The 20,013-nt window shown below is 40.8% G+C and overlaps 1 protein-coding gene across 1 annotated transcript in view; it reads left to right on the top strand.

Moving 5' to 3' along the window:
- LOC124149217 (microtubule-associated protein futsch-like) overlaps positions 1–19,348 on the top strand; it is a 52,824-nt gene extending 33,476 nt beyond the window's left edge. The window contains exons 3-5 of the mRNA XM_046520658.2: positions 8,522–8,583; positions 10,538–10,706; positions 11,867–19,348. Of these exons, the coding sequence (XP_046376614.2) occupies positions 8,522–8,583; positions 10,538–10,706; positions 11,867–12,189 (554 nt within the window). The 3' untranslated portion in view covers positions 12,190–19,348. The remainder of the gene's footprint in view (positions 1–8,521; positions 8,584–10,537; positions 10,707–11,866) is intronic.
- The last annotated feature ends 665 nt before the right edge of the window (positions 19,349–20,013 follow it).

Raw genomic sequence — 20,013 nt, 5'->3', positions numbered from 1 at the left:
GAATCATTGACAGATATGCCCAAGCAAATAATTCATATCTTGAAGCTAAATGTTTGAGATATTTCATAATGTGTTGCGTATAATCTTGTCAGAGCAGACTTAAATGTCAAGTCAGGAACATATGTGGTTTATGCACTTTTCTTTTAAGTATGACCATATCACTAGAGATCAGTGGAAAGGCATTTGACGGTGAGTCGTTAATGCACACAGTTAAAACATATCAAGTTGCATTGCTGGATTAGTCAGTGAGAAGTGCTTCCATTTAATTCCAGTCATTAGGCGGTGAAGATAAGCCTCCACAGTGAATGTCTTTTGCAGCCAATCTGGTCACTTTGTGAGTGGTTTGCCTGGTGGCTCACTGCTCCCTGGGGTGTCGTAGGTGCCGTTTGAATCTGGGCATGACTCAGTGAGGATCTCCCACATAGGCAAGCTGTTGATGAAGCTGTCCCATTGGGGGACTATCTCATCCTTAGTCAGGGGTGGCTCCAGATAACCCTAGGGATGGGGGATCAGGAGGGAGGGAGTTGGATCTTTGGGGAGGTGTCCTCCAGGCAAGCATGTGTTAAAACGGGTGAGGTGCGATGGAGTTTAGGAGGATTAGGGGAGGAGAGGATGAATGGGGAGAGGATGAATGGGGAGTGGTATGTCGGCAAGGATGGGGGGAGGGATGTCTTGGGAGGGTTAGGGTTATGTGGGGCAGGGTAAAGTTGAGTTGGGAGGGGTAATAGGTGTGTGGGCAAGGACGGATGTGGATTGTGAGAACAGAAGGGAAGGGATGTGTGTTGTGGGGGTACATAAGGGTTGTGAGGGGTAAGGATGTGTGTAGGGGGAAGGTGATGTTGGGCAGGGTAAGGTTGTGTGGGTAGGGGAGAGTTGTGTGGGGAGAGGTAAGGTTGTGTGGGGTGGGTTTAGGGAAGGGGTGTGTTTGAAGGGGTATTAACATAGGCAAGGATAAATTGAGGAGAGAGGTGTGGGCTTGTGTATAGAAAGGTTAGGAAAGAGAAGTGTGGGGAGAGGTACAGAGGCATGACAGAATGGGCGTGGTTAAATTATGAGGGTAGGAAGAGGGGAAGTGGATGAATGGGACGTTCACAGAGGGAAGCATGTACATAGGAAGGGATCAAGGAGAAAGGATGTCAAAGAGAGTGTGGGGGGGGGGGGGGATTTGTCAGAGAAAGTAGGGACAGGGATGTGTCAGCATGTAAAGAAAAGTTGGGGAAAGTACATGAATGAAATGTATGGTGACATGTAAAATAATGATTCTACATGAAGGGGAAGGCAGGAGGATATGGGGGAGGGGGCACATGGTTGGGGGGCACATGATTTAGGGGGTGGGGAATGGAGTAGTAACATGGGAGGGCTGATACAGCTTGTGACAGAGATGCTGCGATAACCTTTACACTACATCACTAGTATTATCACTTGTGGAAGGGAGAGATAAGGAGGGGGGATGTACATGGACAATGTGGGGGCGTGATAATGGATTTTATAGCATAGGTAAGAGCAAGATAAGCAGGAACACAGACATGCACCTGAAGGGATCCCAGATATCACCTGTTACGTGGTTTCAAGCAAGATTTAAATAAGCACAACCCATGGAGGATTCAGGAATGAGTCTTCTGTTTTGTTTGAATTAAGTTGTAAGATTGCAGGGGGGATATAGAAGCTTGTTGGAAGGATGGTAATTATCTGGACAAGTTTTGCATAGGCAGATGGGCAGAACAGCTCCCCAGCAACAAAAACAGCCATGAGCTGTATGTTCAGATCTTCACTGAGACCACTGGTTGGTGGAGACTTGGAGGTTCATCTGAAATCTGGGTTACTGTACATAAATATTTTATGACTAATCGGTGGCTATTACGGTTTGAGTCAATTCTTTTATGTGGTTAGTCATTTCTATCATTACACATCGAAAGCAACTCACGGAATTTGGAGTGAGATATTTCCTGGTGTGAATATACTGTTGTTCAAAGTTTGCAAATCTTTCATCAATGACAAATATTCCGAATGTTATGTGTAGTCCAGAGTACAAGAGGCAATGAAGCTCACCTTTATCCAGTGATTTAAAACTCAAGTGGTGAGGATGTGCTTCACCAACTCACTCACTTGTAAAACTGTACTTGAATGAATTTTCATTGATATTTTTCAAAATCTGTGAATAACTTTTTGGATTTCAGTCTTAGTGAAACCAAGTCATTTTTATTCATGTTGCAATGTATCATGTTACAAGGTTCTGTGACTAACGTGGAGATCAGGTGGTCATGTTCTGTGACTAACACGGATATCAGATGGTCAGGTTCTGTGACTAACGTGGAGATCAGGTGGTCATGTTCTGTGACTTACACAGGTATCGGGTGGTCAGGTTCTGTGACTAACGTGGAGATCAGGTGGTCATGTTCTGTGACTTGGTTTTCTACATGTCATGGTACTCCTGTGAATGTTCGTTCCTACAATCAAGCACTGGTTTGTTTTGAACAGGCCACAGTAGGACAGCTGGAGTCAGACTGCAACATCTCCCTCTCCCTCTCCATCCTTCCTCCCTCTCTCTCTCCCTCTCTTCCTTCCACGGTCCCCCCCAAGCTCACTCACTCACTCACTCACTCTCTCACTCACTCACTCAACATGTGGCTTCCTGTTGATAATCTATGAATGTCATGCAGTATTTTTGATAAAATTAAAATACACACACCATTAATGCTAAAAGCATTGTAAACTATGTGTTGTAACATTCCTATACCACATGAGTCATGAGTGTAGTTGTTAGTTTGTCATCACCCTGGGCCCTCTGGTATCCTGGCTGTATGTGACACCCTGAGGAATGTCTAGATGGATCAGCCTGGACACACAACACCTCTCCCATGACCCCCCCTCCCCACACCAAATCCCTCTCTAGATCCCCCCCACACACCAACACCTCTCCCACGAACACCCCCTCCCCACACCAAATCCCTCTCTAGATCCCCTAACACACCAACACCTCTCCCAGGAACACCCCCTCCCCACACCAAATCCCTCTCTAGATCCCCCCCTACACACCAACACCTCTCCCACGAACACCCTCTCCCCACACCAAATCCCTCTCTAGATCCCCCCCTACACACCAACACCTCTCCCACGAACACCAAATCCCCACACCAAATCCCTCTCTAGATCCCCCCCTACACACCAACACCTCTCCCACAACACCCCCAACAACGCCACCCCACCCCCTTTTAACTTCACCCCCATCACACAGCAACATCCTTTCCAATTCTCCTCTCTCCTCTTCTGTGAACACACCCACTACTTCCTGCCCCAGCCTTATTTATGAACAGGTGAGAGACTCACTTCTTCACTGAAGTGGTGTACATTCTGCCTGGTATAAATAACCTAGCTACAAGGACTCATTAACAGTAGCAATATGGTTTGTTAGGTGGGGGCGTATGTTATTTTCCATTTCACCACCTTACACAGCTTTGAAATAGTTCATAGTATTTTTGTCTTTGTTTATGACTATAATTATGCACAGGATTTTTTTGAACTTCCGAGTCAAAAGATGTTTAATTTCATTTTCATTGAAGCTGTGCACACATAAAAAAATGTGTGATTTAATCTTGATGAAGCTGTTCATAACTTGTTTTTGATAGAAAAGCCTGATTAAATGCATGGTGACAGATTGTGTTCAGCTTGGATAAGGGGTGGCACTGGAAGATGATCATGGGGATTGTGTGGTGGAGTGGTTGGGATTGTGTGGTGGAGTGGTTGGGATTGTGTGGTGGATTGTGTGGTGGAGTGGTTGGGATTGTGTGGTGGAGTGGTTGGGATCGTGTGGTGGAGTGGTTGGGATCGTGTGGTGGAGTGGTTGGGATCGTGTGGTGGAGTGGTTGGGATTGTGTGGTGGAGTGGTTGGGATTGTGTGGTGGAGTGGTTACGATTGTGTGGTGGAGTGGTTGGGATCGTGTGGTGGAGTGGTTACGATTGTGTGGTGGAGTAGTTATGATTGTGTGGTGGAGTGGTTATGATTGTGTGGTGGAGTGGTTATGATTGTGTGGTGGAGGGGTGATGATTGTGAGGGTTGTGAAGGGTAGCTGTCAGGGGTTGTGTGAGGTAGCTGTCAGTGGTTGTGAGGGGTTGTGTGAGGTAGCTGTCAGTGGTTGTGAGGGGTTGTGTGGGGTAGTTGTCATTGGTTGTGAGGGGTTGTGGGGGGTAGCTGTCAGTGGTTGTGAGGGGTTGTGTGATGTAGTTGTGAGGGGTTGTGGGGGGTAGCTGTCAGTGGTTGTGAGGGGTTGTGTGAGGTAGTTGTCATTGGTTGTGAGGGGTTGTGGGGGGTAGCTGTCAGTGGTTGTGAGGGGTTGTGGGGGGTAGCTGTTATTGGTTGTGAGGGGTTGTGGGGGGTAGCTGTCAGTGGTTGTGAGGGGTTGTGTGGGGTAGCTGTCAGTGGTTGTGAGGGGTTGTGTGGGGTAGTTGTCATTGGTTGTGAGGGGTTGTGGGGGGTAGCTGTCATTGGTTGTGAGGGGTTGTGTGGGGTAGCTGTTATTGGTTGTGAGGGGTTGTGGGGGGTAGTTGTCAGTGGTTGTGAGGGGTTGTGTGGGGTAGCTGTCCGTGGTTGTGAGGGGTTGTGTGGGGTAGCTGTCATTGGTTGTGAGGGGTTGTGGGGGTAGCTGTCATTGGTTGTGAGGGGTTGTGGGGGGTAGCTGTCAGGGGTTGTGTAGGGTAGCTGTCAGTGGTTGTGAGGTGTTGTGTGAGGTAGCTGTCAGTGGTTGTGAGGGATTGTGTGGGGTGCACACATTACCAGAAACACAGAACAACACTCCAATCCACACTCAATTGCAACAATCAAATGACACTAGCAATGGTACTTAACCCCCTAAATGACTTACAAACATTTAAAGCACTAGGCATATATCTAATCAAAACAGGCCTACTTGGCCGCAGTTAAAAATAAAAGTACAACAAACAAGCTGCCAATAAACCTTAAAATTCTAAACCTATAAAAACACACAAACTCCCTTTGGTCCCCATTAGCTTACACATTGTATGTAACGTGGTGAAGTGCATATGTTTATTCAGTCCTATATAATAATAGGCCTTGTATAGAGTCAGGCTGCCTTGACAGGCTCTGTATCCAGTAGATCAACCACGCAATGAGCTTCTGTCAAGTTCCTTATGTTCTGTGTTCAAGCTTGGCAATAAAGTCCAACTCCACATGTTATCATATACCGTATTCGACGTAATAAGCGCCCAGGGCGGTCTCAAAATTAGAAATAGGGGGCTCTTATTAGAATGTTATTTTGGTGAAAAAAACTGAGTTGAAAGATAAATTTCGTGGTTTATGCTGACAGCCTGAAATGTTTATGTACGACAGATATATTTTTCCAGAATTAAATGCCAATAATTAATGGTGCATATAACACACGAGTGTGTATTATACGCGAGTAAATAAGTCTTGTGTACATTGATCAATTGGAAGGGGTGCTAATTGGGATTGTTCACTAGCCAATATCTTAGCAAATGTCGCCGTGGGCGCTTATTGGAGCGGGGCGCTTATTACGTCGAATACGGTAAGTCACTTCAGACCAGGAAGCAGGTATGGTAAACTAGTATGTATAAATTTTTATACATGCAGCCAAAGGTCATTATGTAGAAACTGAAATATTAGAAAAACTGATGACAAGCAGATAGTTTTGTTGGTCCCGACTGTCCTTCCATATCATCATTTAAAACAAGGACAAGAATAACCCTAGTAGAAAACTGTGTCAGAAGAACATTTCCTTGATCCCTGGAGTCATTTTGTATTGGCAATGTTTAACTTGGGAGGACATTTGTCTTCAAACAGACAGCTGGTGAATGCCAAGTCACAGTTGATTCAATAAATGTCAAAGCGTGTCCTATTTATCTTTTCCTTGTGATCTAATGTCGCTTCATACCTGGGTAGTAAGGTGATATCACAGATGTAGTGAGTTATAAAAAGTTGGAAACACAACTATGGAATACCCGGATATTGGATTCTTTTGGCTCAGTCCCAAGAGCTGTCTATATATGACCTTGCCCCTTGGCTTTTTAGGAAGAATTAGACCATAGCATTTTGGCTTGTATATTTTATAAGTGCTTCAATCAGTTATAGGTGGTGTTCAACCGAGTGTCGAGTTTAGAAACACCAGGATTTTACTTCAATAGAGAATATTCAGCTAAATATTTAGATTCTATAACAGTTTTATTATACATAGTAATCAGCATCCCGATGGATGGACAAAGCAGCGTTCTGTAGCTAGTAAATTTGGTACAGAGCCAACAGGTAGTCAAAGATGTTCAAGATTTGGGACTACACACACACCAGCCTACAATGTGGCAACTTGCTTACAGAGTAACACAATAGCTTGTTTGACAGGCTGTGTAAAATGTAGGCTATCAGCTTTTTCAGATAGGTAGCTTGTGTAAACACTTGACTGCATGTGCAGTGATAAACCACTGGGTGCTGATAACATTCTGCTTGATAGCTGTCATATGCATGCTCATAATGGATGCTTGTGATTTAATGCAGGATAAGCAATCTTCTTGAAAAGGTTCTTGAAAATAAACTTGTTTTACAACTCACTTATTGATCAGGCTACTTTTTTAGGCTTTGGTCAGAAAAGTTATGAATATATTAAGGATAGAACGTGCTATCGCTGTTATTCAGTGATATTACTGATCCATGGTGGTATTTTCAGTAGGATAATTGTCCACGTTTACGTCACGAAATGTAGAGATAATGGGGTTTCTTAACAGAAAGTCATTATGGAAACTCGAAGTGATATTATTTCTTTGATGTAACCAGAGTCTACCCCTGTTGTAGTCTTGATTCCCTGGGTAGATTAGGCACTCTATTTTAGGCCAAAATAAATTACTTCATAAATATTCATCCATTTTTACAAACATGAGGCATAAGGCTTTTTTTTTATATTTATCATATATGTATATATATCTTTTTAACAAACTGTTCAAGGCATCTGTTTGTGCTACACATGATGCATGAGTGTTTGGTAGGCGATGTATATTTGTTTGTTTAACGCTCCACTCAGCATCTGTAAATAATCGAGTCTAGACCAGTCAATCCAGTGATTGACATCATGAGCATCAATCCACGCAATTGGGATACAATGTCATACATCAACCAAGTCAGCGAGCCTGAACTGTTAGTCGCCCCTTATGACAAGCATTATCTCCATGTACATGGTGTCCATGTATATTAAAAACATTGAAATCTTTTCACTTTGAATATGAATAGGATGTTTTTCATCCAGTATGGAAAGAAGGCAACACACAACAATTTTCTTCAACTGTAGGTACTTGGGAATAATAAGATGAGGCTGGCAAGGATACCAGTCTCATTAGAAAACAGTGTCGTTATCTCTGTATTCCCTCAGGGTAGGATCTCTTTGTTTGTTTTGTTTGCTTGTTGTCTAACACCACATTCCGGAATATTTCAGCTGTATGATTTTGCTGGTAAATAATCCCGTGTGGACCAGACAATCCAGTGATTGATATTGTGAAGCGTGAACCACACTTTCCGGGCATCTGACCAGTAGCAGGTTGCTAGTGGACTAGAATCTACTCAGGTGGAATCAGAGTTCCCCAAGCCATCCAGGGTATACTTTGCAGGTGGAATCTTCTCCCCTTCTAAGTATACCAAGGTTGATGGGTTGCCCAGTTATCTAAGGCAAACAAGTTGCATCCCTTATGATCATGGGATTAAATCCCCTGACTGCCTCTGTGGTCTAGTGGTAGAGCGTCCGCCTGGAGAGTGAAAGGTCTGGGGTTCGATCCCCGGCCGCGTCATACCAAAAGACGTTAAAAGATGGTACTTGTTGTTACCCTGTCTGGCGCTTGGCATTAAGGGGCTAAAACAAGGACTGGTTGGCTCGGAGTCAGTATACTGTCTCTGAGTGGGGTATTCATGTTAAACTGCGGCATGGTATCTCAGTGAGCTAGCACTATAAATCGGCATCAGTCCGGACAAGTACAAGCAGCCACACACACACACACACACACATGCACGCATATCGCTATATAAGTGCAATAATCTTGGACGTGACGTTAAACCCCATGTCACCTCACCTCACCTCACCCAGTTTCCCCTGATTATGCTTCTAGGTTTGACAGCACTGTACCCATGCAGTAAATGTGGTCAGTGTGGTAAATGTTTAAGGACTGCATCACTTCAGGCTTTCTTCCCACATCAAGCTGACATAACTAAAATACTGTTCAAAGTGGCGTTAAACCATACACGCTAACACACTCACAGAAAACCCAAGAATCTAGAAGTCCCCTAGGATTGACACTGCAAGCTACCAGATTGGAGTCCTTGTTTTCTGTTGAGTATGTTCTCAAATATACAACAGCAAATGACATTTCCAGAGGTTGTTTCAGGGCAACACAGTACATTTGTGCGACAGCAGTTGACAAACTTGAGCCACAAATGATCCAGCAACACCCATCCCTATCATGTTACATTGAAAGATTCCACGCCACGCACATACTGATTCTATTGTTTCTCTTGCAGATCAAAATGCAACAAATGCTGCACACCGGGCGTTCCTGGAGTCCATGCGGCAACTGAAAGATGTAAGTTAGCTTGCAGCGCCACACAGGGAAGGAGTGACAAGCAGGGGTCAAGGGGGAAATGTACAGGCCCAGGAAGGGGCAATGAAGGGAATATTGAAGAGCATCTTCCCGAGGCAAGAGAGTTAACTGACTATAAAAGTCTAGTTTCAACCCTCGCCAAACTAGGCTGGAATTATTGAGTTGGCTGGACTAATGAGTCTATGCATAGCCCAATCAGTGACGAAATGGACATCCAGTTTGTAAACTGCTATGCAGATTTCGTTTTGTAAAGCATGTGTACTGCCAAGTTGACGACAACAGATTTTTTCCAAATCCTATCATGTTTCTAATCAAGGTGCTCATGTGATTTGATGCACTTCTCGAAGTAAGACCCGTTTTATTATTTAATATTATGATCCAATTCTCAATATGATCTCCAAAGAGTTTACTGTGTCTGAGTGGGGTATCCATGTTAAACTGCAGCATGGTATCTCAGTGGGCTAGCGCTATAAAACCTGCCTAAGTCTGGACTAGTACATGCAGCCACACGAACACATCTATGCTCATCCCTGTGGAAGAACAGTGTTCTTGGAACCCCGACCACCACCTGACTGCACTCACTGAGCATCTCAGGACACCTCCACATGGACAGAACATGCATGGCCAGTAGACAAAAGCAGAAACATCATCATCATCAACTAATATAACCAGACACTTTTCTGCTTAATATTTTGTTTATGATAACAATTGCTAAAATTGATATTGTAATTGCGTTTTAAAGAACACAAAAATTGCCAGAGATCACTATTATGAATACATTATTTGAATGTATTTTGGGTTCACCTCACTAACACACCAGTACACTTTGAAACTTCAACAATAGTGTTTACTCCATATTCTTTAAATGGTGAGGTTAGGAGAGGTGAGGTGAGGTGAGGTGAGGTGAGGTGAGGTGAAATGTTTTTAACTTCATGCTGGAGATTATTGCACTCATATAACGACATGCACGTGTGTGTATGTTTGGCTGCTTGTACTAGTCCGGACTGATGCCGATTTATAGTGCTAGCCCACTGAGAAACCATGCCGAGTTTAACATGAATACCCAATTCAGACACAGTATACTGACTCCGAGGTGACCAGTCCTTGTTTCAACCCCTTAATGCTGAGCGCCAGACAGGGTAACAACAAGTACCATCTGTCAATGTCTTTAGGTAAGACGAGGCCGGGGACCGAACTCTGGACCTGTACATGCTCACACTAGTCTGGACTAATGCAATTTTAATAGTGAGTGAGTTCAAATTTAACGTCACATCGGCAATTATTTCAGCCATATAGCGATGCTATTTTATAGGTGCCAGCCCACAGAGATACCATGCCACAGTTACCGAACTCAGACATATTTCGTTGACTCCGAGCCGACCAGTCCTTGTTTTGTCCCCTTAATGCCAAACAACAAGGTCCGTCTTTTTAACATTTTTGGTCTGACAGGGCCAGGGGATCGAACCAGGGACAGCTGGACCACGTAGTCAGTCGCTCATTAAATGGGTCCAGGGTATTTAGCATATAGAATGGAGAAATGATTCACTTGATTTAGGATGATGTTAGGCAAGATCAACAGTCTTATGGCCACAATATAATACTTATTAGATTTTCAATGAAAAGGCTGGAGCCATTTTATTTCATATTGTATTTTGAACTAAATTGTCAAGGCATCTGTGTATGTTAACTGTTGTTGGACTTTTGGAAGGACTATGTATGTGGTATATTCTGTCAAGTAGAGAAACAAGACAACTAATGTGCGATTTACCTCGTTGGTACTTGGGGCCAATACATTGATATGAGACAGGGTGTTTTGTAGTGAGGTGGGTGGGGATGGAAAACTAGTAAAGAATGTATTATTGCCAAATAAAGATTCATTTGGATGGGTCAAGACCAATGTGTATTTATGACTGTATTATCAAACATGTTGTTTCAGTGTGGGTGGTACTGGGGTCCGCTCAGCTACAACGAGGCAGTGAACAAGTTGCTGAACAAACCTGACGGGTCCTTCCTGGTCCGGGACAGCTCCAACGAGAACTACATCCTCAGCCTGTCATTCAAGTGCATGGGGTCCGTGTGCCACACACGCATCGAGCACAACAAAGGTGAATGTGACAAAAGTAATATAAGAACTTTCCAGGTCACCTGGACATGTCTTCCTTGGGGTTTCGACTCCCCATGTTAAACACATGTTATATGTTTGTTGTTTAACGCCACGCACAGCAATATTCCAGCTATATCGCAGCGGCCTGGAAATATTTAAGCCTAGACCAGACACTCCACTGATCGATATGGTGAACAACAGTCCACAGCATCGGGGTCATGTCACGCAATCAACCAAGACACCAAGCCTGACCACCTGATCCATTTGCCTGTGACAACTAGTATAGGTTTGCTGTGGACCTATTCTAACCCAGAATCCCATGGGATCGTTTTAATAGTCATAAGTGCCAACAATAATGAATAATTTGTGGTTACTATGTGTGCCCTGATGGATAGTATGCGATTGGATGCAGATGGTGTGGGTCTTTGTTAATGTACGTAATAAACCAGTTTAGCCTGGCCCAGCCGTGGCAAGAATGCAGTTCCGCCACTTTGGAAAAAATGTGCATGAGCTTATTCCTTAGTAACGGTTTCCATGTTTTACAGATGCCATTCTTGTCACCTCGCTAAAACAACAAGGGGTTTGTGGGGCTTGCCCCCCACTCAATGGCCTGAATTAAATGCTTTCGTATGTAAATGAAATGTGTAATTACCAAAATAGATAAATGAAATGTATAATTACCAAATTAGATACAAAATACTTTATTTGTAGCATTAAACAAACATGGTGTCAGGTATAATGCATGTGTGCCCCCAGCCGCATCTATTTACAGGTATCCTTGACACAGCTTGGACATCACTGACAGCAGCCTAAAGCAATGTTTACTCTCTTACTTAGTGGGGGCACTGGTGGCCCAGTCGTCTAAGGCGCCATGGTTCGCTGAGCATAGTTGCGTCCCTTGGGCACGCCAGAAACTTATGATTGTTCCTTCGAATCCCGGTTTGCCCCGATTATGTTTCTAGGTTTGTCAGCACCATTCCTGTGCTCGTGGGTTTCACCAAAGTGGTAAATGTCTAAGACCTGCATCACTTCGGGCTTTCCTCCCACATTAAGCTGACACGCCACAATATAACTGGAATAATGTTAAAAGCGGCATCAAACACAACTCACTCACTCAGTTTTTACCAGATCTAGTAACAATTGTATTTTGACTGTTTCCAGGTGTGTTCAGTTTCTGGTCTCAGCCAGACTCCCATGGGACTTCCACCATTAAAGATTTCATCGAGCAGGCAGTCCACTTCTCCCATTCAGGGAAGTTTTTGTACTTCCTGCGTCCGTCCGGGCCGGGATCGCCACCAATTGCCATCCGTCTCCTCCACCCTGTGTCTCGCTTCTGTCGTGTTCCGTCACTGCAGCACATGTGCCGCTTCCTCATCCTACGCTGGGTCCGGCGAGATCACATCGACGTCCTGCCAGTGCCGGAGAAAGTGAAGAACTATTTAAGAGAAAACCAGTATTATGTTGAGACTCTTGAAGAGGACTGATGGAACTGGTTGTGCTATTGGCTGTATTTGTATTAAGTGCTTTCTAATTGGTTCATAATTTGAAGAAAGATGTTATGGATGATTTGATTGGTTGTATGGGATATGACCCTTGATTTGCCATGTAGGCTTTGTTTCTGAATGGAGGTGAACATGTGTTTGTTGTATACTGTGAAAGTATTTCCTAACTGACCTTGATTGGTGAACATGTGCATTATTGGTAAAAGATGGGGATGAAAAGGTATATGAAGAGGCAGTGTTTTAACAAGATGTGGAATGTACAGATGGATGAATTTGTAAAAATTGTCAACCCGGTATCATCTGTTTTTGAACACCAAAGATCATGTATATGCCAGAATTGTTGCACTGGTCACATTTGTGAACTGATTCATCCATTTAACAGTCCTTGTTCACAACTTTCGAAGCTTGTCCAATCATGAGTGCTGAGTTTTAAGTCCCTCCACTTTCGTCCACTGTTGCAAGATGCAAATATTTCACTGGTGCATCACTTTTCTGCAGAAATATTTTATGAGTACATCGTGTCTTCAAAATATTTCCTTGTTACATCGCATACTCCACTTCCTTGTTGTAAAGATAGGCCTCTGCTAACAAGAGTTACCTCTCACCAAAATGCCTGAATGTGAATATTTTCTCATGTTAAACACCCGTCATATTGTCCAGTTATTCTTAGCATAAATGTTGGCTACACAGTGTAAATGTCCGCTTGACTGTTATTGCTCCTTTATATCAAACATCAGGGGTTAATATCATCACAAATACCTTGATTAATTAATGTTTGCATTTATTAGCAAGTTGGTAATATTGATACATTAAACAATAGCAACATGAGCCGGGATAATTTGAAGAAGCAATGTTTTTAGGATTGTCTGCTCATCTTAATAAAGTTGTGTTATTTTTCTTAATCCTTCTAGTTTTCAAAACATCATAATATACTGGTACTGTTCAAATGACAAGACTGGTGAAGGCTGTGCATTCTATTTATCATCCAAAACTGGGTCCCACGGGAGATATGCTTGGGTGAGATCAAGCGATATCTACATTGTAGATATCGCTGCAATGAAATTGCATCACAATGCTTTGCAGACCATTGTGACGTCATTGGTTACCATGACGTCACAATCAAATGACATCACTAATGGCTCTGCTACTGAAGCTGTTTGCAGTACTTTTTACACTAAGACACTGCTTATTACTGTCTACAAAGCGAAAAAGTTGGAAGACTGATTTTGGATGATAAATAAAATCTCAGGAAAACTGATTTCCATAGAGAGATTCTCTATTTATGCTGCCCCTAATGTACCATAACATTTCTCACTCCAGTTTTGTTCAAATCCACAACCATGCACTCCTCTCGTTCTTGTGATGGCATTAACCCCACAATCAAAGTTAATTGTTAATTTTGAAGAGGATATTAAGTAGTTTCACCTATAGATACTTTTGTACCCGTGAAAATGGAACACTTCGTGCCCCAAGTAATCTTATTTAGGAACAATGTCTGTTACTCTACATAACTCATGATGCTACATCAGGAGAGTTCAGTGACAGTAAGGCTAAAAAACAACAACCTCCAATGAGTTTCTCATACGACTCTAATGACGTTACGTCAAGGACCACCCAATTCATTCCTATTACTATTGTACTATGGCATGACAGATTAACTATAGCAATATGAAAGAATGGGGTGGTCCTTTACTTCTATTGAGTAGTATGTTATGAGGGGCGGTCGGGTAGCCAAATGGTTAAAGCGTTCGCTCGTCACACCGAAGACCCGGGTTCGATTCCCGACATGGGTACAATGTGTGAAGCCCATTTCTGGTGTCCCCTGCTGTGATATTGCTGGAATATTGCTTAAAGAGGCGTAAAACCATACTCACTCACTCACTCACTAGTATGTTATGATCAGGAAGTAAAGAATACAAATAATTAAATGATCAAAATTATATGACTTTATAATTCAAAATGTGATGTTTTTTTATGTCACCAAACATACTCCATGATGAATCAACCAGCATTGAAGGCAGTGTGGACTAATATTGTTACACAGAGTTCAAGATGACAAATATATGTCTGAAGTATTTATTGTGACTGTTTATAGTTGGTATGACCATCTGTGTATATCTGTTTATGCTGCTCATGTTGTCTCACTGATTGCTTTGTTTGAGGGACAAATATGGTAGATACGCCATCCGTTGAATTTTCAAGGGACAGATTTGAAGCATGGGGAAAGGGGTGACAGAGGGCCGTCAGAAAATATGTATTTTCAGGAAAGTTAAGGGAATAATTGTCAGACATTTAAAGGTTACATGCTGTTATATAAATCAACAAGAAATAGCTTTAAGAAAATATATGAGTCATTATTTTTTATTAAATGGATCTGTTTACAGCATCTTGTTTTAATTGCATGAAATGATATACTACGAGGGAGGGTGGAACTATTGTTGGAACAGCAAGTGACCATATTTGGGGGTTCCTCAAACACGCTGTTTATTTCCTGTGATCTCTGTTCTGCAAGCCCATCACCAGTATCACCAACCTGTTGTTATTGTGTATAGTAAAGTTGGCTATATCTGTGTATTATAATCATGTCCCACTGTGTTTCATTGATACTGAATTTCAATTAGAGGAATTTAGCAAACCCATCCAGTGTTCAAGGCAATAATTGTCAAGGAAGATGAAATTTACAAATTATTTGTGAATACTGTTAATAGTATACTAGGTATTGTGGTATCTAATCCTTACAGTTTATCTTATTCATAGGAATCAATTTCACATATTAATCGTTTAGTATTTATTAAGTTCTATATTCAAAGTTTAGCTTTATATGAATGATGTGCTTTGTGATGTACTTCTTAAAAATATGGAAATACTTCTGCGATTTTGTGAAAGTTCCAATCCAGCCATTTTCATTTTCCACCCAAATTACAAAATTGCTAGTTTCTTGAACAAAGACTTTGCCTGAAGCAAAATATGAATGTTTTGACTGCATTAAGATTCCAGGATAGAATAGGACTTCAGCAACCCATGCTTGCCGTAAAAGGTGACTATAATCGTCGTAAAAGGCAACTAACTGGATCGGGTGGTCAGGCTCGCTGACTTGGTTGATGCATGTCATCGATCCCAATTGCGTGGATCGATGCTCATGATATCAATTACTGGATTGTCTGGTCCAGACTTGATTATTTACAGACTGCCGTCATATAGCTTGAATATTGCTGAGTGCGGCGTTGAACAACAAACCAACCAACCAACTGAACCTCAGATTATGGGTTCCTATTAAGCAGAAGAAAATATGGTAAAAAGGCACAATGCAGTTATATGTATTTTTGTTTGAAAGAGAATTTCATTTTCAATTTTGTCCATTCCTGCCTTTAGGTATTTAGAGGAGACACATATGTAAAACAAGTAATATAATTGGTCTTGCCTTACAAACATCATCACAAGATGGTATTGTGGGTAATCCAAACCTACATGTCGGTGCTGAAAATAAGTCCAACTGCCAAAGTCAGTTCTAGTCAAATTTGATAAAATTAACCACTTTCCATCATGATCATGACCTTTTAATTCTGATGACTGAAAATGAATCATCACTCAGAAATGATATATGAAAGTGATATGACAAAGCAGCATAATCATTAAAACTGAAGTATAAAATTTACCCCTAATGATAAGAATGTCAGTGATTCTGTTGAAATACAAACTTGATTGCAAACATAATTAAGATTATGTTCTTCACTGACCAAAGATGTTTCTGTGTCAAGTAGCACATATTCTTGATGGGCCAGTGTCTTGCTTGTTTGTATATCCTGTTGAATTTGGACCATTCTACTTACATTCATAGTTCTTGTTGTGTATAGCAGTACTGTGGTTATCTTCTCAGTTTCTGTTTGCTTTTAAGAGCATGTCCATATCTGCTGTATTAAACATGCTAATTGAATTGTTTGATAGGCATTACTTAGTTGACGGATGACAAGGTAGACACAATTTTATGGATAACAACTTCTTTAATACTGTAAAAAGCGACATTCCAGTCCAGTCTTGCTTGACAACGGTATAAGGATCTATACTGAAACGTCGCTTTTAAAGTATTAAAGAAGTTGTTATCCATAGAATTGTGTCTACCTTGTAATATGTTAATTGGTTGTTGAAAATATGCCTCATGTACACGTACTCTGGTTGAGTGTCAATGTGAAAATGTTCTATAAAGCATCTTGTTTAATGAATCATATTAGATGATACTGAAGCAGACTAGTTTTATTTATGTTACATATTTTCTAGGGAAATTTGGTAAGAGAATGAATGTAGTCAAGAATGAGTGAGGGCAAATTCAAAAAGGGTGAAATGTAAATCCAAATACTACAGAGGCAAACATCAAGGACCCCCATTAATTGCAAACACTGAGAGGGCATCATTATTCGAAAAGTTATTTAAGAAAGTATTAATTTATTTGCAATTCATTATTTCAAGTGCAATTTTTGCATTATTCATAAGGTCTTAATTGGCCTGTTTACATTAGAGTGCTGGGATATTGGTATCTGCACCTTTGATGCATATTCATACCGTCATATTGTCTGAACATAATGTATAAAGAGTGTGCCTGCTGACACAGAGCTTACCAGTCCTTGCTTAATTCAGGGCACCAGGCAGGGTAACAAAAAGTAATTATTTAACAATTTGGCATGATGCGGCCCTGGGATCAAACCACCAACTTTCCTCTCTCCAGCAGATGCTTTATCCACTAGACCACAGATGTGGTGACATTTTCTATGTGTAATTGGGGTTATCATTAAAAGATTAATAATCATAATATCCAAGCAAGCAGACAAATCAGATCTTAAACAACATAAATCAAATATGACGGAAGTCTCCTTAAAAACTCATTTCAATGGTGCTGTCAAGTTCCTGGTATATGGCAATGATGATTGTTTACCTTTGTCTCGAGAGCTTATTAAGACATTTCAGTATTTGTTCTTCACTAAGACTTATCGAAGTCTGAAGGGCTCCAATCTTTTTTTCTGTAACGAGGACTATCTATGCAATTATAAGAGGTGACAGTTCTAAAGAAAGTTTCTAGTTCTGTAGTTAGTCTGTATTTTATATTTTGTGATGGAGATATTGAATGTTGTGTCTCATCATTGCACTGATTATTTTATGTGCTTTTGTACATCAATTTTCCGAAATTAGTCCCAGTTATATTTATTGATCAGTTTTCTTGTTTAGTTGTTTTGTATGAATTTGCAATATTTTTGCAATTGATTAGAGTTTGTTTTTGTGTTTATCAATGATATGTGTATAAATAGCATTTTCTTTTCATTGAAGCGATGTCATCAAATTTGAAACTTACTTTGTCTGAATATTTTATTCGCTTTTAATGCATTGCTTATTCTTAGATCTCCAAATGGCATTTTAAGTAATTGGTACAGGACCGTGTGCTCTATTTTTGTACATTTTTACCAATTATTACCATTTGACTCCAGTGCTTGACAGGTTATGTTTGTTTATAAAGTTAAGAACAATGCATTGTCAGGAGGGTATTACTTGGGTTTTGTTCTGAGGGTACTTGCACATGGGTCATGATAAGAATTGTTTTTATACCTATCTTTATCCATGGTGTTTTTGAGACTCAACATTTTCAAACAGAGATTTGATGATTTTTGTTATTACTGTGGGTTTTTTAAATTTTATATATTAGAGATTCATGCTTTTAATTGTTGAATCATTTCTTCCTGATGCTTACACACATGTAAATGACTTTAATCAAATTTTGCTTAAATTTCATGTTTGTAGAATGAGGGTTGTTATGCTGTTATGTTTATTTTTGTATATCCTATTGAAATAAGTTATTTGTTGCAAAATATGATAATTTACATTGGTGATCAAAAGGGAACAGAAATTGTTGGAACAAGTTATTTAGGAATGAAGGCCAATGATGTCTTCATAATGATGTTTCACTTTGATGATTATGCTTAAAGAAGCATTAATATTAATGTTTGTTTTTGCTACAGCATATTGCTTATTTGAAGCTATATGTTCACTGATTGTTTTTGTCATGGTTGACCACCCCTCCAAAATAGATGGTTTAAGTCTATATGTGAGAGATAGTGTTTCTGTCCAGGAATCGTTACCCTCAGATCAGCCATAGCTTATACATGTCAACGTATCAAGGATATTACATACAGGTCAAAAGACAAGAACTGCAAGTTCATGAAAGCCCTGTATTCCCCCGGGCTAAGATGCATTCTCTAAACCCATCCTCGAAAGCCAGGCATATATGTTCCATGCTGTTCACCTCACTGTTTGTAATGAGAAGCAAGAAACAAAATAGCCCAGGTTTCAGGTTTGTCACAGAATACCCATTTGTGTTAGTGTGTGAAGTAACACGACTAGTGATGCAAGTGTCAAGGTGACAAGACAAGATGTTCTGGGGCATAACCTGAATAAAGGTTACACAGAGGGAGGCTGAAGGTGTACCTTAACATAAGTCAAATTTGTTACGATCATGGAGGTAATTGTCTTGGGAAAGTCTCCCTTGAACATAATATTCTAGTGTTGGTCAGACAACACAAAACTGTCATGTTCCTCAGTGCATGCCCAAGGGACGCAACTCTGCACAGCCACCCGTAACCCCGCCTATCAGAGGGGCGGTGGGGTAGCCTAGTGTTTTTTTGCCTTCGCTCGTCACGCCAAAGGCCCGAGTTCGATTCCCACATGGGTACAGTGTGTGAAGCCTATTTCTGGTGTCCCCAACCCTGATATTCCTGGAATATTGCTAAAACAGGCAAAAAAACACTCACACTATCAGATCATCATACATATCTGCAGTGTTCTTGGTGCAGTTGCTCAACATCCATACAGTATGTCAAACATTTTAGGAATCCTTTGTGACACGTCCCATAGGTATAATTCCAATAGAACATGCACATGTTAGTTACTGATATTCCCTATGCAATAAGCATGTTACTGATAAAGGGTATCATGAAAATCGTAGTTAAGGTTTAGGAAACAAGTAAGTCCTGCAGTGTTGTTTGTTGGTGACATACCTAGGGTTTTGTTAGTTTTATACAGAATGAAGAGGTGGAGAATGTCCCATAATACAGAGAGGAATTTTTGTATCAACTTTGAAATAAATATTTGTTGGATCAGTGTTATTGAGTTGTCTGCTCCTGTTTCTGTAGAGGTGAAAAGTCTATCAGAAAAAAATTCTCAATTACAGACAAGGTAGATATTGGCAGAAATCAATGACACACCCTCAACCATGACATTCAGCTGAAAGTACACAACTTTCTTTATTTGGCAATAAATTATCACACAAACTATCAAACATTTCTGAACAAAAAGGAAATATTACCATTTCTTATCAAAACAAGTTGAGTACACTCATCGCCTTTGTTTTGTTTTGTTTGTTTTGGGGTTTTTCAGGAGGGGGGGGGAAGAGTGTGATCACATTATGAATTGGTTTTGTTCTTATTGTTTGTCATATATTTCCTATTAGACTAACATGTAGTCTCTGAAATCTTATATTACACAATATCCTTCTTGACTCTAAAAATGAAAAAAATTCCCTATGCTGATTTCATAATAGAGCTAGCTTGAGCTGGCTAGACTTGCTTTTGTATGCATTTCTAGATTATTATTTTTTCATAAAATAAATATATTCCACGGTCATGGTGCAGGACTAATTTCCTATGTGTTTGTTTTGATACATCTGTCCAAAAGACAAATATTTTTAATGTTTTATATGCTGTATCAGCAACATTTGGGCTACTGACACGCAAAAAGGACTTGGAAGTGAACCAATGGATAATGCGA

This window comes from Haliotis rufescens, unplaced genomic scaffold (assembly GCF_023055435.1).
Source record: "Haliotis rufescens isolate VD_foot unplaced genomic scaffold, xgHalRufe1.0.p SCAF_4, whole genome shotgun sequence".
NCBI lineage: Eukaryota > Metazoa > Mollusca > Gastropoda > Lepetellida > Haliotidae > Haliotis > Haliotis rufescens.
This window is presented reverse-complemented; position numbering and strand designations above follow the sequence as displayed.